Source organism: Anguilla anguilla, chromosome 4, assembly GCF_013347855.1.
Source record: "Anguilla anguilla isolate fAngAng1 chromosome 4, fAngAng1.pri, whole genome shotgun sequence".
NCBI classification, from domain to species: domain Eukaryota; kingdom Metazoa; phylum Chordata; class Actinopteri; order Anguilliformes; family Anguillidae; genus Anguilla; species Anguilla anguilla.
The window spans coordinates 42,886,919-42,899,922 of NC_049204.1; the positions used below are offsets into that span (position 1 = coordinate 42,886,919).

Consider the following 13,004-nt stretch of genomic DNA (forward strand, 5'->3'; position numbering starts at 1 on the left):
GCTGGTCTATGCAGTCTATAGCTCCCTCTACTGCCCAATCAGAGACGTTATTCTATGATAGGATACCAGATAGATAGTGAACTTATTGAACATGAAACTGAGACTATTCCTGGGGAAAATACAGGGGTCTGGATCTGCAGTCTTCCAATTCATATGAACATCTAAATCTTGCATAGTACTTGTACATAGTACAATCTTGCAAATTCACATTCATTATCATATTATACACTGTGTACATAATTATTATGCAAATGTTTTTTGGCAGATTTTTAAAAATATTTTAATAGACACAACATTATAAGTGATCCCAATTCATTCCTTGCAGGAAAGTAAATGTTATATATAGAAAACACACAGATTTTTATGTTACAAGGGGGAAATATAATGATTTTTCCAAAACCTAGATGTGCACAATTATTATGCAACCAGGAAATACATTATGTTGGAAATACGGTAATTTGCCAATAACCTTTCTTTTCTAACACTTGTATTAGTCTCATATCCATGGATTCTGTCAGTTTTTTAATGGGATCGCGCCCAATTTTAGCTGAAGCAGCCAAGAGAGATGCCCACAGGCTGTTCAGAGATGTGTACTGCTTTCCTTGGCTGTATATCTCCCTCTTTAGGAGGGCCCACAGGTTTTCAATTGGGTTCAAATCAGGTGAGCAAGGGGGCCAAGTCATCATTTTACCATCTTTGAACCCTTTGCTGGCTAGCCAATCTCTGGTGTACTGGGATGCATGGGATGGAGCATTGTCTTGCATCAGTATCATGGACCTTTTGAATGATGATGGCTTCTTCTGGTACCACTGCTTGAGGAAGGTGGCCTCCAGAAACTGGCAGTAGTTTTTGGAGTTCATTTTCAATCCATCTTCCACTCGAAATGGTCCAACCAATTCACTGTCGATAATACTAGCCCATATCATTATCCCTCCCCCACCTTGCTGGCGTTTCAGTCGAACTGGTGTGCGATGTCGGTCAGCAATCCAGCCACGGGACCACCCATCAAGTCCATCCAGTGTCACTCTCATCTCATCTGTCCACAACATCTTTAAAAAATCTGTCTTCATGTATTGTTTTGCCCATTCTTGACGCTTTTGCTTGTGTTTATTATTTAAGAGGGAGGCTGGTTTTCTGCCTTTCTGACTTTGACAATCATGTGAAGCACTTTGCACCTTGTGCTTCTGCAGAGTCCAGGAAGGTTGCAGTTCTGGAAGATGATGGCACTTGAGGCCAAAGGGTTCCTGGATACTTCCTGTTTAATTCTTCTCAAGCCTCTTGTGGTTAATTTGCGTATTTTCTTCTCAACGCGTTTTTGGCATCCCTGTGGACTCACAAATCTCTTGATTGTGCAGTGATCACAACTCAACATCTTTGCAATTTCAATTGTTTTGTATCCCTCTGAAAGGCAGTTAACTATTTTTGCCTTTTCATTATCTGTTAGGTCTCTTTTTCGCCCCATTTTCCCAGCAGCAAAAAGCTGCCTAATAATTATGCACACCTGAATTTAAGGCATTCCTCACTTTAAGCCAAATGCTCTCTCAATAAAGCAATTAAGTCACCTGAAAATGTTTACACTGAGTGAATAATGAGGCTAATATGGTTTTCAGTTGAAAGAAATGCTCTTGGAGATGTTATTTCATTAGAATATGGACTTGCATAATAATTATGTACACAGTGTAATGCATTAACTTGAACAAATCATCAACAAATGTGTACACAAAAGATAGTAATGTAAAAGAACTATCTATAAATGGACATGTGTTCCTTAGAAGAGATTCTTTATCTTAATTGTACTTTCAGGTGTAATTTTAAAAAACAAATAAATAGTTTATTTATTAACTTCTCATCCTGCAAGCTTTAGTATTGGGGAAAATAACACAAGTAACATTACTGATGCATACCTTAAAGTATTAATCTCAAAGATTTTCATTAAAATAAATGTCTTTTAAGTCACTATCTATCGCTGCATTGGGTAACACAATGGTGATTGAGCCTGTTTTTATATTCATTTATACTATTATTATCATAATTCATGATTAAAAAACTTGGTGTCTGTGGCGACATTCCCGGGAAAAAATCACAAGCGGCGCACAGTTAGTGACGCGTGAGCGGCGTACTGTTTTTTCCGGTGTCTGCATGCGTTACAATAACAGAGAAAGGGGGGGTTGGGGGAGTTATGGAACCCTAAAAAGTTTTTTTGTAACATGAGAGATCATATTATTTGTTGATGTAGATTTCGTATTACATTTAATGACAATGTAACTTTACTAAATTACATAGCTATTTGCACAGCTAACGCTAGCTACCGGACCATGTCAAGAAAGACAACATTAGTTTAGACAACGTTGCGCACAGTATCCATCTCTCATATCAGGTAACGTTGCGTTAGCTAGCTAGCTAATGTAATTAACACAATCTAATGTCGGCTAACAATTAGAAAAAAACGCTAGCTAACGCTACCGACCGGTACCGACCTTGCAAACCGTCTCTCGAATGCAAGGCTACCTTGTTGCAACGTTGCAGTGTAGCTAACTTAAGGCCAGTTCAGATCAATGATTCGCAACGAGACTGGGTGCAACTTGCAAAATTCCAAGATGTCTGATTGTAAACATTCTAAAACTGCACTTGCCGATTTGACAAGGACGGTCTTTTAAAACCTCAGGGCAGGCAACGGCTCTGCTACTAGCCAGTTCACACTACTGCAATTTTCTCTGCAACATTCTAAAACCTTTTCTCCTCATTGCGAATCATTAATCTGAACTGGCCTTAACGTTACCGTTATTTACATTGCCATCGAGTTCATCAATATATTATAATGATCGGAATAAAGCCGGGGTATGTGGAGCAGAGCCGGGTCTGATTTCTGAAGACGTCATGCAGGAGAAAACTAAATAAAAGAATACGGCAGTATGGATTAGCCCATTAGTCCATGTGGGTTTCCTCCGGTTACTCAAGTTTCCTCCCTCAGTCCAGAGACATGCAGGTTGGCTAATTGGACACTCTAAATTTGCCCATAGTTTGTGTGACTGAATGGTGTGTGTGCTCTGTGATAGATTGGCGGCCTGTCCAGGGTATATTCCTGCCTTTCGCCCAATGCATGCTGGGATAGGCTCCAGCACCCCCCACGATCCTGCCCAGGATAAGCGGGTATTGATAATGGATAGATGGATGGATGGAATTTAACATGTACCTGTATGTAGTCCCATTTGTTCTGTGCTCCTGCCTGCCCTCTAGCGTTGAAAATATATATTAAAAAAACAGTAAAGGGGTTCTTCCCATTTAAGATTCTTTGGTTTCAGCTTTAGGCTGTATCATAGAACGTATGTATGTGTGTGTGTGTGTGTGTGTGTGTGTGTGACACACTGTCCTCTCTCCTCAGCTTCCAGCCTCCTTCAATGCCACCCAGGCTATGGCCTTTGATGGATGTTTCCATGACAATGAGATTGACATCCCATCCTTCCCAGAAATCTCCAGTGCCAGTGTGGAGCAGCAGGTGGACCCCTGCAATTCATCAGAGCCCCCTCCTACCGAGGGTACAAGACTGAGGAGGAAACATTCTGTCAGGAAAAACATCAACTTCATTATGAGCAACAGCTACATGATTGACTCCTACTCACGCATTCTCTTCCCTCTCGCATACCTGCTCTTCAACATCATCTACTGGAGTATGTACTCTTAAACACACCTGCTGCTCTGGAGTATGTACTCTTAAACGCACCTGGTATTCTGGAGTATTTACTCTTAAACACATGTTATTCTGGAGTATGTACTCTTAAACTCACCTGGTATTCTGGAGTATGTACTCTTAAACACACATGTTATTCTGGAGTATGTACTCTTAAACGCACCTGTTACTTTGGAGTATGTAATCTTAAACACACCTATTACTTTGGAGTTAATACTTTTGAAGCACACTTGCTACTCTCGTGTATATCGTTGAACAACTCTTCTGTACCAACAGTGAATTTATACATGTCAGTGCTACTGATCCATCATTTTTAAATCTTGTTTCTCTTTTTCTCCTGTTTTTGAGTGGCCTAATTGTAGTTGTTGGACCATCCGACTGCTGCACCTCTTTTCTTCTGATTCTGGAGAGTGCAGGCTTGCGTGCAACCAGCTCCAGCTTGTCTTCACTCTGCCATGAATCAGAGGCTGCACAGTCATTGCACTTCAGGACTGATGTGCAGCTGTTCCTAATGCAAATGCTAATACTAATGAGTATGCGCTATAAGGTGTGATGTTCCCACCTCTTGAGCACAGCACAACACTAACACAACACTTTTGTTCCTGAACCCAGCACACTTCAACACAATATTTTTGCTCCCAAACACCACAGCACAATCAACTGTAAGCACACTCCTGAACAGAACACAGTAGCACACCCTCACACACAACTATACAATGCAGCAATGTAACCAAGCAATGTACTCTACCTTAACTAACCTTAACACCACAATCTTGAACACAAATCCACAGCTCTACACTACAAACATTACAATCTAATGAATGTCTGACCACATCACTATTGTATGCAGTGGAGGGAAATGTTGGAGGAGCATCTGTGTGCCTGAATAGAGAAAACCTGGATTCATACAGTAGCACATTGATCTCCAATGCTTTTCTCCTGATCGTTCAACTCTGGCACTTGGGTAGTTTGTCCATATAATGAGCAGCCCTGTCCAAGTGAAGCCTGATTAGTTGACTCCACCCTTTTGGAGAGGGCAGAAGATAATGATAGGAGAAGTACTGAACTGCTGGATATCACACAACGCTAAACTGCACCAGCTGTCCCTGAAATAGTTGTCATCAAAGCCTGTACAGTGGTCAGAGCTTACGCTCTCTGTTCTTTCACTAATGTGTAAGCAGAGTTTTGATTTATTTATGTCTTTTGTAATGTAGCTTTGTTTATTGCTGTCATTTACTGTATGTATGCACTTACTTTAAAGAACTATATGTATGGAGTAACCAGTTCATATGTATGTGTGTGTGTAGTGTATATTTTCGAAAGTGTCTGTGTGCATCTGCTGTATCAGCAAGTGTGTGTTCATTTTGTATCTGTGCATGTGAGTGTGTGTAGGTGAGAGCTTGAATGTATATGCAGAAGTACGCGTTTGTGTAAGTCAGAGTGTGCATGGACGTGTACGTATGTGTGTTTTTGTGTATGTGAGAGTGTGCATGGACGTGTGCGCAAGTGTGTGCTTGTGTAACTGTGAGAGCTTGCATGGATGTGTGTATGGGTGTGTGTACGTGAGAGCTTACATGGACGTGAGTCCATTCATGTTTGTGTATGTGAGAGTGTGCATGGACGTGTGCGCATGTGTGTGCTTGTGTAACTGTGAGAGCTTGCATGGATGTGTGTATGGGTGTGTGTACCTGAGAGCTTACATGGACCTGTGTACATTCATGTTTGTATATGTGAGAGTGTGCATGGACATGTGCGCATGTGTGTGCTTGTGTAACTGTGAGAGCTTGCATGGATGTGTGTATGGGTGTGTGTACGTGAGAGCTTACATGGACGTGAGTCCATTCGTGTTTGTGTATGTGAGAGCTTGCATGGACTTGTGTTCATGTGTGTGTTGTGTATGTAAGAGCTTGCACAAACATGTGTGCATAGGTGTGTGTATGTGAGAACTTACTTGGACTTGTGTTCATGTGTGTTGTGTACGTGAGAGCTTGCACGAACGTGTGTGCATGGGTGTGTGTATGTGAGAGCTTGCATGGATGTGTGTGCATGTGTGTGTGTACGTGTAGCTGGTGTGGATGTGTGTCCAGATGTGTCCACTAGTATTTCTGTTTTTGTCCTGTTAATGTACATTTTCGTGCTGGAAAAGTTTTCAAAATCTGAAATTTAAGCAAAAAAAAAAACCTTTTCTCTCTGATCAATTGTTTCTAAACTGTGCAATAACACTTGTAATTTCAGTTTAAATTCTATAAAATAAACATTCAAGTGTGGAAAAAGTAATCTTTCTTTACTTTTCTTCAAAATAAGCATCAAGGCCTGCTGAGACAGAAATGTAAACATATATCCATAGAGGAGAGCATAATCTAGTGATGTTACACCGTGCACAAAGGAGAGCATAATCTAGTGATCCCTACACAAAGGAGAGCATAATCTAGTGATCCCTGTACAAAGGAGAGCATAACCTAGTGCTCTTACACCCTGCACAAGGAATGTAAACTAAGGAAATCATACACTGCTCACAGAATAGTGTGAACCATTGAAATTGTACACTGCACAGAGAAGAGAAAAATCCTGTCAAATTTCCTTGGTCAATAGAACATCGTAAATGAGTATCTGCCTTCTGGTCAATTTTTAAATCTGAGCTTCACATGTGGACATAAATATATATATATAAATTATCATGCACAGTTCACACTGCCTTGTAGGAACCAATGATTTATATTAACAAAACTGACCACTGCACCTACAGAGTGCCCTCCGTGCCACTCTGTAACATATGTGTTTTTATCATGTGGCTTCTACATTCCAAAACCAGGATCAAATGCCACTGTTCAGCCATTACTTTTGAATCTTGTCTAAGCTTTGTAAACAAGTTCAATTTGACAGTCCACAACAGTAGAATTGAAAAGAAAAATAACAATTAAAGGCACTTTCAACCTCAGGAGAATTAACTGCACTCAGTCCTTCAAAAAACAAAACAAAAAAACAAGAATATTTTCTCTTGTATGACGAACAAACGTAAATATAAACAGTGACAATTAAGATATTGAAAATAAACAAAAAACCCATAATGATATTCCTCTGTAAATATGACATCACAGTGATGCATTTCCAAAAGGGTGAGGACCACACCTCTTCTTATGACAGTGTAGGGGTAGTTTACTCCAGATTTATCTGCCCTCTTGATTCCCAGAATCCTCTATGTCCTCTTTTTTCCAAAAGTTAGGCCTTGTGCTGTAAAAGATGGAAAACAGAGTTTTTTAGAAGTTCTGAAAAAAACTCCTAACTTCAGACAAATGTAACATTGTTTCTAATGAAAGGAATGAGATGGCACATATGAGTGTATTATGGGTTAGCTCTGAGAATTTTTCTCTACTTCCTGACACTTTCTATACAAATAAATCCTTAATTTGTTTTGTGGATACCATAACGGCCTGGATAGAGTTCACATTTTTTCCCAGAATTCACAGAGGTCTTTGTGCCCTCTGCCTGCTGTTGAAAACCACATCCCCATTTGGCTCCTGTGATGAAGTGAACACACTGTCCTCAGACACAACACCTGCAGCAAAGACACACAGACACACAAACACAAAGAATTAGCATTTGCATCAGCTTAGGTGGGTGAGCTGGCTTTGAGCTGGATGCTGAGGATAAAAATGGGCCCTGTGCAGGGCAGTTTGTTGTCTCCCATTCTTTATATATTACACACCAACTGCCGCACCAGCTAGTAGATACATGGTTAAATTAAAATTTTGAAATTTTAAAACAACACTTGTTAGTTCTGAAGGATGAGGATCTGGATGCCATTCTCCTGTCAAATATGGGTTTGCGTCGCCCTGTGACTCATTTAGACATTCACACCAATTAGAGAAGGAAATGCATGCTGATTTTAGGAGAGAGGTCACATCCCCCTGAATTATAGCCATTATGGATCACGGCGCTGAGGTTATGGAGGAAAACAAGTATCTAGGTGCAATGGAGCGAAGGTACATAGTATATTTACAAAACAATCCAGCAGCAGGCGTTGTCATTTAAAAGAAAGTGATGTAGTACCCTATACAACATCTACTGTATGTTAAATGACATGTGGAAATTAGCACTTAGCACTTTTATGACCCTTACAGTTTTCATTGCTGTGCCACATTAGCAGAACCAGCATCTATGTATGGAATAGTGCTTATTATTTTTGCTGTAGTATATATTATAAAATATTCGTTTTCATATTTGCATTGGGTCTTTTGTATTATTTTGTGTCTCCTTGCAATTATATTGTTATATTGCATACTGTCATACCTTTAATCTTATTATGGGGCAACAATATATCCCTAACATGGAAAATAAAGGCAGAAAGGCATATCCTCAGATCACAGATTAAAGGGTTGCACCCACTGGTAGGGCTGGGCAGCTCGGTACTCTCATTGGTCCTGAAGGAGGTGCTGCTGGACAGATTGGAACCGGAGGTCTGGAAAGAGGTGCCAGTGAACACGGAGTCTTTCTTGTTGTTGGCCTGGACTGTAGAAAGGCTCCATTCTTCGGGGAATGCAGAAAGAAAGACGCTTAGTATGAGGACCTTTGGTGGTATGGGCAGGGGAAACGAAGGGGCAAGGGGACTGTCCAAAAAATGTGATTGTGTGTGGTAGTATGTGTAGCAGTGTAGTATAACGATTATGAAACAGGACTTGCTGGGAGGTTGCAGATTAAGTCTGCATTCACACCAGATCAGGCAATGCGGCACCTTGCCGCAGGGTTGTGCGGCGGTGTGGGCGTGTCACTACATGACCCATTTGTGTGACGTCATGTTGTGAACTTTAACCCCCCCCCCCCCCCCCGTCCGCTAGCTCGAAAAAAAGAAAAAAATTTTTTACAGCATAATTTCGACATTCGGAATTGATATTTAGCTAATAATTATTGTTTTGGTCCCATTACCCGGTACTGTCAAATCACGATGACGATTATAAAATCAAATCTTAGGAAATTAATCGCATCAGTAATTCATCTGACAGTTGCTCGGCAAAAGTTGATTCTGGTTCAACTTTCTTGCCGCAGGCCGCTGCGTTTTTTTTCAGCACCCCATGCGGTCCCCACTGCCGCAGCCTAAACGCACTACCCCCATTCAAAGGAATGGGAAGACTGCCGTTTTTTCCGCATTTCCTGATCTGGTGTGAATGCAGCCTAAGTTCTCAGGTGGGGAACTGCACTGTGGTTGTGCCTTTGAGCACAGTACTAAAATTTCTTCAATTATCTAGTTCTACATATAAAATTAATGTGGAATGTAATCTGTGAATGCCAATCTGGATAAAATCTTCTAAAAAGTGTCCTCTAAAGTTGAAGAAGGACATGGGACACACCTACCATTTAAACCTGGCATTCCTTATTAGGCAATTCATTTATTTTAGATTTTTAAATTATTTATCTTAGGTGATAAAATGTTTTTTATAAAATGAAAAGGAAATGGACACTTATACCTGTGCTCTCTGGCAGCTGCAGTCTCCCACAGCACAGGTATGCCCGCCATTGCCTACGCACATTGTCCTTTAGGGCACAGTGGAAGACGAAAATGAAGAATCCTGTAGAAGAGCGGATGTTAGCAACACAAGAGGTGGTAATGAGCACGTCCTTACACTATAACAGCCAGCATTTTACAACAACTATTTAAAAATGCAGTTAAAATCTACTGGCCTCAGGTAGCTTAAGATGGTGAATAGCACTTGGAAAGTCTATAACTGGAGGAGTGTATGATTGTGGGGTTTTGGGGGTGTAAGTTGCTTTTTATGTCATTTGGAGAATGTAAGGTGGTTAGTTATGGGTTTTTTGATGTGAAGGTGATTGGTTATGGGGACTGGGGAGTGAAAAGTGATTTATTACGGGGTCTGAGGAGTGGAAGGCAATCGGTTATGGGACTTGTGGAGCATAAGGTGATTGGTTATGAAATTTGACGAGTGTGATCACACCTTGAAGGGAGTTTAAGATGGCGAACAGATACATGAAGGCCAGGTTTACAGGCCCCCAGGCAAAGAATGCGAAGCCCCAGGTCAGGCCAAGGAGGAAGGTGAGTCCAGCCACACTTCGCAACTCCTGCAGCCCATTACGATGCTGGGAATTATGGGGGTTCTGCTGTTTGATCCGGCTTAGCTGCACCATCACAACCACAAACATGGCCAGGTTGACCACAAACACCAGGCAGAAATAAGCCACAACTGCCACGTAGAAGGCCACGTCGTTCTTGATCCAGCAACTACAAAGAGGGAGATATCTGTAAGATCATATATACAACTGGGGATAATATATATATATATATATATATATATATATACAATGAGCTCTATAAAGTTTTGGACAAAGACATATTTTTTCTTGATTTAGCTCTGTACTTCCAGAATTTTATATTTGTAACCAAATACTTTTATTTAAGGGTATTCTTATAAATTTTGGTTTCATTCAGAAATTACAGCACTTACAGTGGGGTGCAAAAATTTGGGCACCCCTGGTCAAACTGCCTTTTACAATTAATATCTAAGTGAAGAGAAACTAACCTGATCTCTGAATGGTACAAAGTTAAATGTGACACATTTCTACTTTCTTTTGAAGCAAGATTATTCTTACTTTTATTTTTTTAAGGTTTCAAAATAATAAAAAAGGAAAAAGGCCTGGTGCAAAAGTGTGGGAACCCTGTTAGTTAGTAATTTGTAACTCTTCCTTGGGCAACTATAATAGCTTGCAAACGTTTCCTGTAGCCAGCTAAGAGTCCTTTGATTCTTGCTTTTGGAATTTTTCTCCATTCCTCCTGGCAGAACACTAGCTCAGAAATATTCTTCGGCCTCCTTGCATGCATGGCATGTTTAAATAATACTTAAGTCTGGGGACTGTGGTGGCCATTCCAAAACCTTCACCTTTCTTTCCTGGAGGTATTTCATTATTGATTTCGAGGTATGCATTGGATCATTGTCTTGCTGGAATACCCAACCTCTCTAAAGCTTCAATGTCTGGACTGACTTTCGAACATTAGCCTCTAGAATTTCTTGATATTTGGTTGAATCCATTCTTCCTTCGACCCGCACAATATTTCCAGTGCCCCGAGCTGCCACACAACCCCAAAGCATGATGGATCCACCTCCATGCTTAAAGTGTTCTTCTCTACAAATGCTTCACGCTTTCTTCTCCAAGCATACCTTCTTTGGTCGTGGTCGTGGTTTAGTTTCGTCAGTCCAAAGCACATTCTTCCAAAAGGCTTCAGGCTTCTCAAGGTTTTCTTTTGCATGCTTCAGATGCTTAATTTTGAGTTGAGGTCATAGGACAGGCTTCTTTCTAGCAACTCTGCCATGTAGGTCTTCGTTGTTTAAAGTACGTTGTATGGTTGTCCTGTGAACAAGTAGACCTGTGTGTGCTTCTTTTTTTTGCTGCTCTTTTGCAGTGATGTGTGGGTTGCACTGAGCATTTATCTCCAGGTTTCGGGCCATTTTATCTGAAATTTTTCTTGGACTTCCAGACTTTGCCTTGACTTCAACTGTTCCATTTATCTGCCATTTTCTGATAATGTTTCTAACCGTAGAAATAGGTAGTTTGAAACTTTGAGAGTGTTTTTTTATAGCCTTCTCCTTGTTAGTGGAAGTGAACTATCTTGATTCTGACATCCTTGGGCAAGTTTAGAGGAACCCATGGTTGTTAACACCAGACAGAACAGCCACCACAGTCAGATACTTTAGAAGGCATGGAGTTACTTCAGAATAAATAGTTCAGCCGTGGAAATATATTCACCTGACTCATTGAAGCCCTAACGAGTAAATCACCTTGGTCTGGGCCTTAGTAATTTCTTTTTAAAAAGTAACAAAGAATTATCCAAAAGGGTTCCCTAACTTTTGCACAGGGTCCTTTTCGTTTTTTATCATTTAAAAAGAGTAAAAAATGAAAATAAAAATCTATCTTGCTTTAATTTTTGCAGAAAGGTCTTAAGTTTAATGTTGTACCATTTACAGTTCAGGTTTGCTTTCGATCACTTAGAGGTTAATTGTAACAGACATTTAAACCAGGGGTGCCCACATTTTTGCACATCACTGTATATATACTTGTATATATAATTTCCCTATTTCAGGACAGCATAATGTCTGGGACAAATGGCTGCACACGTGTTTCCGATTAGCCAGGTGTGTTCAATTGCTTCCTTACTGCAGGAATAAAATATTTTTTTTCAGTTTCTAGTCTTCATTTTGCTTTTGATTGCCTTCAGAGTTTTTATTGACGTTTGTCAACATGTGCCAATGAACTTCAAGTAAGTCATTACGAGGCTGAGATATAAGAGAAAAACAGTTAAAGACACTGGCCAAGGTTTTTCTGAAATCAACTGTTTTGAAACATCATTAAGAAGAAAGAGCTTTGCACAGGTGAAGTCAGTAATCACAAAGGGCCTAGTAGGCCAAGGAAGACCTCTAAAGTTAATGAGTGAAGAATTATCACCATAATGAAGAACGGCAGGGGGCAGGTGTGGATGTGTCAATGACTAGAACAAAACTACAGAGGCTACACTGCAAAATAGACAGACCGGACCAATATTCACTTGAATCAGAATTATGGCAAGAGCAAACTGTGGAGCCCGAAAGAAAATACTCAAGATCCAAAGCATACCACCTCATCTGTGAAACATGGTGTTGGGGTGTTATGGTTTGGGCATGTATGGCTGCCACAAGTGCTGGCTCATTTGTCTTCATTGGTGATGTAATTTCTGATAGTAGATTGAATTCTGAAGTGTACAGAAACATCTTATCTGCTGAGGTAGAAACAAAAGTGCATTCTCCTCGGCGTGACTAGAGCTTCACTTCCGTCCCTCTGAGTAGCTAGTCTAAGTATTGTTTTGCTTGTTAGTTGTGTCTTGTGGCCTTAATTTGCCTTAGTTTCTTTAAATTAGTCGTCTTTGCTTGTTGCGTCGTCATATTAGTGATTTGTAGCCAGCTGTTTTTACCGGTTAAACTCCTAGTCTTGATTGATTGTCAGCTGTGCAATATTGGTAGTATTTAGTATCGCGTAAGTCTTTGATCGGTAACTTTGTTTCATCCCCGTTTTATCTGCGCAGCTGTTTTGGTTCAAGGTATTGTAAATTGCTTGTATTTGCTTGTATTTGATCCGTTTAGAGCCGCTTATCGCTACATTATTGAGTAATTACGCGGCACTTCAAATAGTGTTTCTGAGCGACGCTAGCGTCGCTCCTCGTCAGCTTTATGCAAGCTCTTCCCATCTCTGTCTGCTCTCTGCCCTACAGCACCCGGTTCCAAAGACGTGGCCCCCCTAAGCGACGGAACCCAGCTAACCTCTCCTACCCCCAGCTGTC

The 13,004-nt window shown here is 40.6% G+C and overlaps 2 protein-coding genes across 3 annotated transcripts in view; one reads left to right on the forward strand and one right to left on the reverse strand.

Annotated features, from left to right (window-relative positions):
* Window positions 1–5,875, forward strand: part of LOC118226580 (gamma-aminobutyric acid receptor subunit rho-3) — a 53,647-nt gene extending 47,772 nt beyond the window's left edge. The window contains exon 8 of the mRNA XM_035416336.1: window positions 3,383–5,875. Within this exon, the coding sequence (XP_035272227.1) occupies window positions 3,383–3,682 (300 nt within the window). The 3' untranslated portion in view covers window positions 3,683–5,875. The remainder of the gene's footprint in view (window positions 1–3,382) is intronic.
* A 76-nt stretch (window positions 5,876–5,951) lies between these two features.
* The window catches only part of adgrg2a (adhesion G protein-coupled receptor G2a), a 124,238-nt gene continuing 117,185 nt past the window's right edge, over window positions 5,952–13,004 (reverse strand). For both annotated transcript variants that reach the window (XM_035416333.1, XM_035416332.1), the window contains exons 32-36: window positions 9,637–9,920; window positions 9,151–9,252; window positions 8,075–8,215; window positions 7,111–7,244; window positions 5,952–6,919 (exon numbers count right to left, since the gene is read on the reverse strand). In XM_035416333.1, coding sequence (XP_035272224.1) covers window positions 7,150–7,244; window positions 8,075–8,215; window positions 9,151–9,252; window positions 9,637–9,920 — 622 coding nt within the window. In that variant the 3' untranslated portion in view covers window positions 5,952–6,919; window positions 7,111–7,149. The remainder of the gene's footprint in view (window positions 6,920–7,110; window positions 7,245–8,074; window positions 8,216–9,150; window positions 9,253–9,636; window positions 9,921–13,004) is intronic.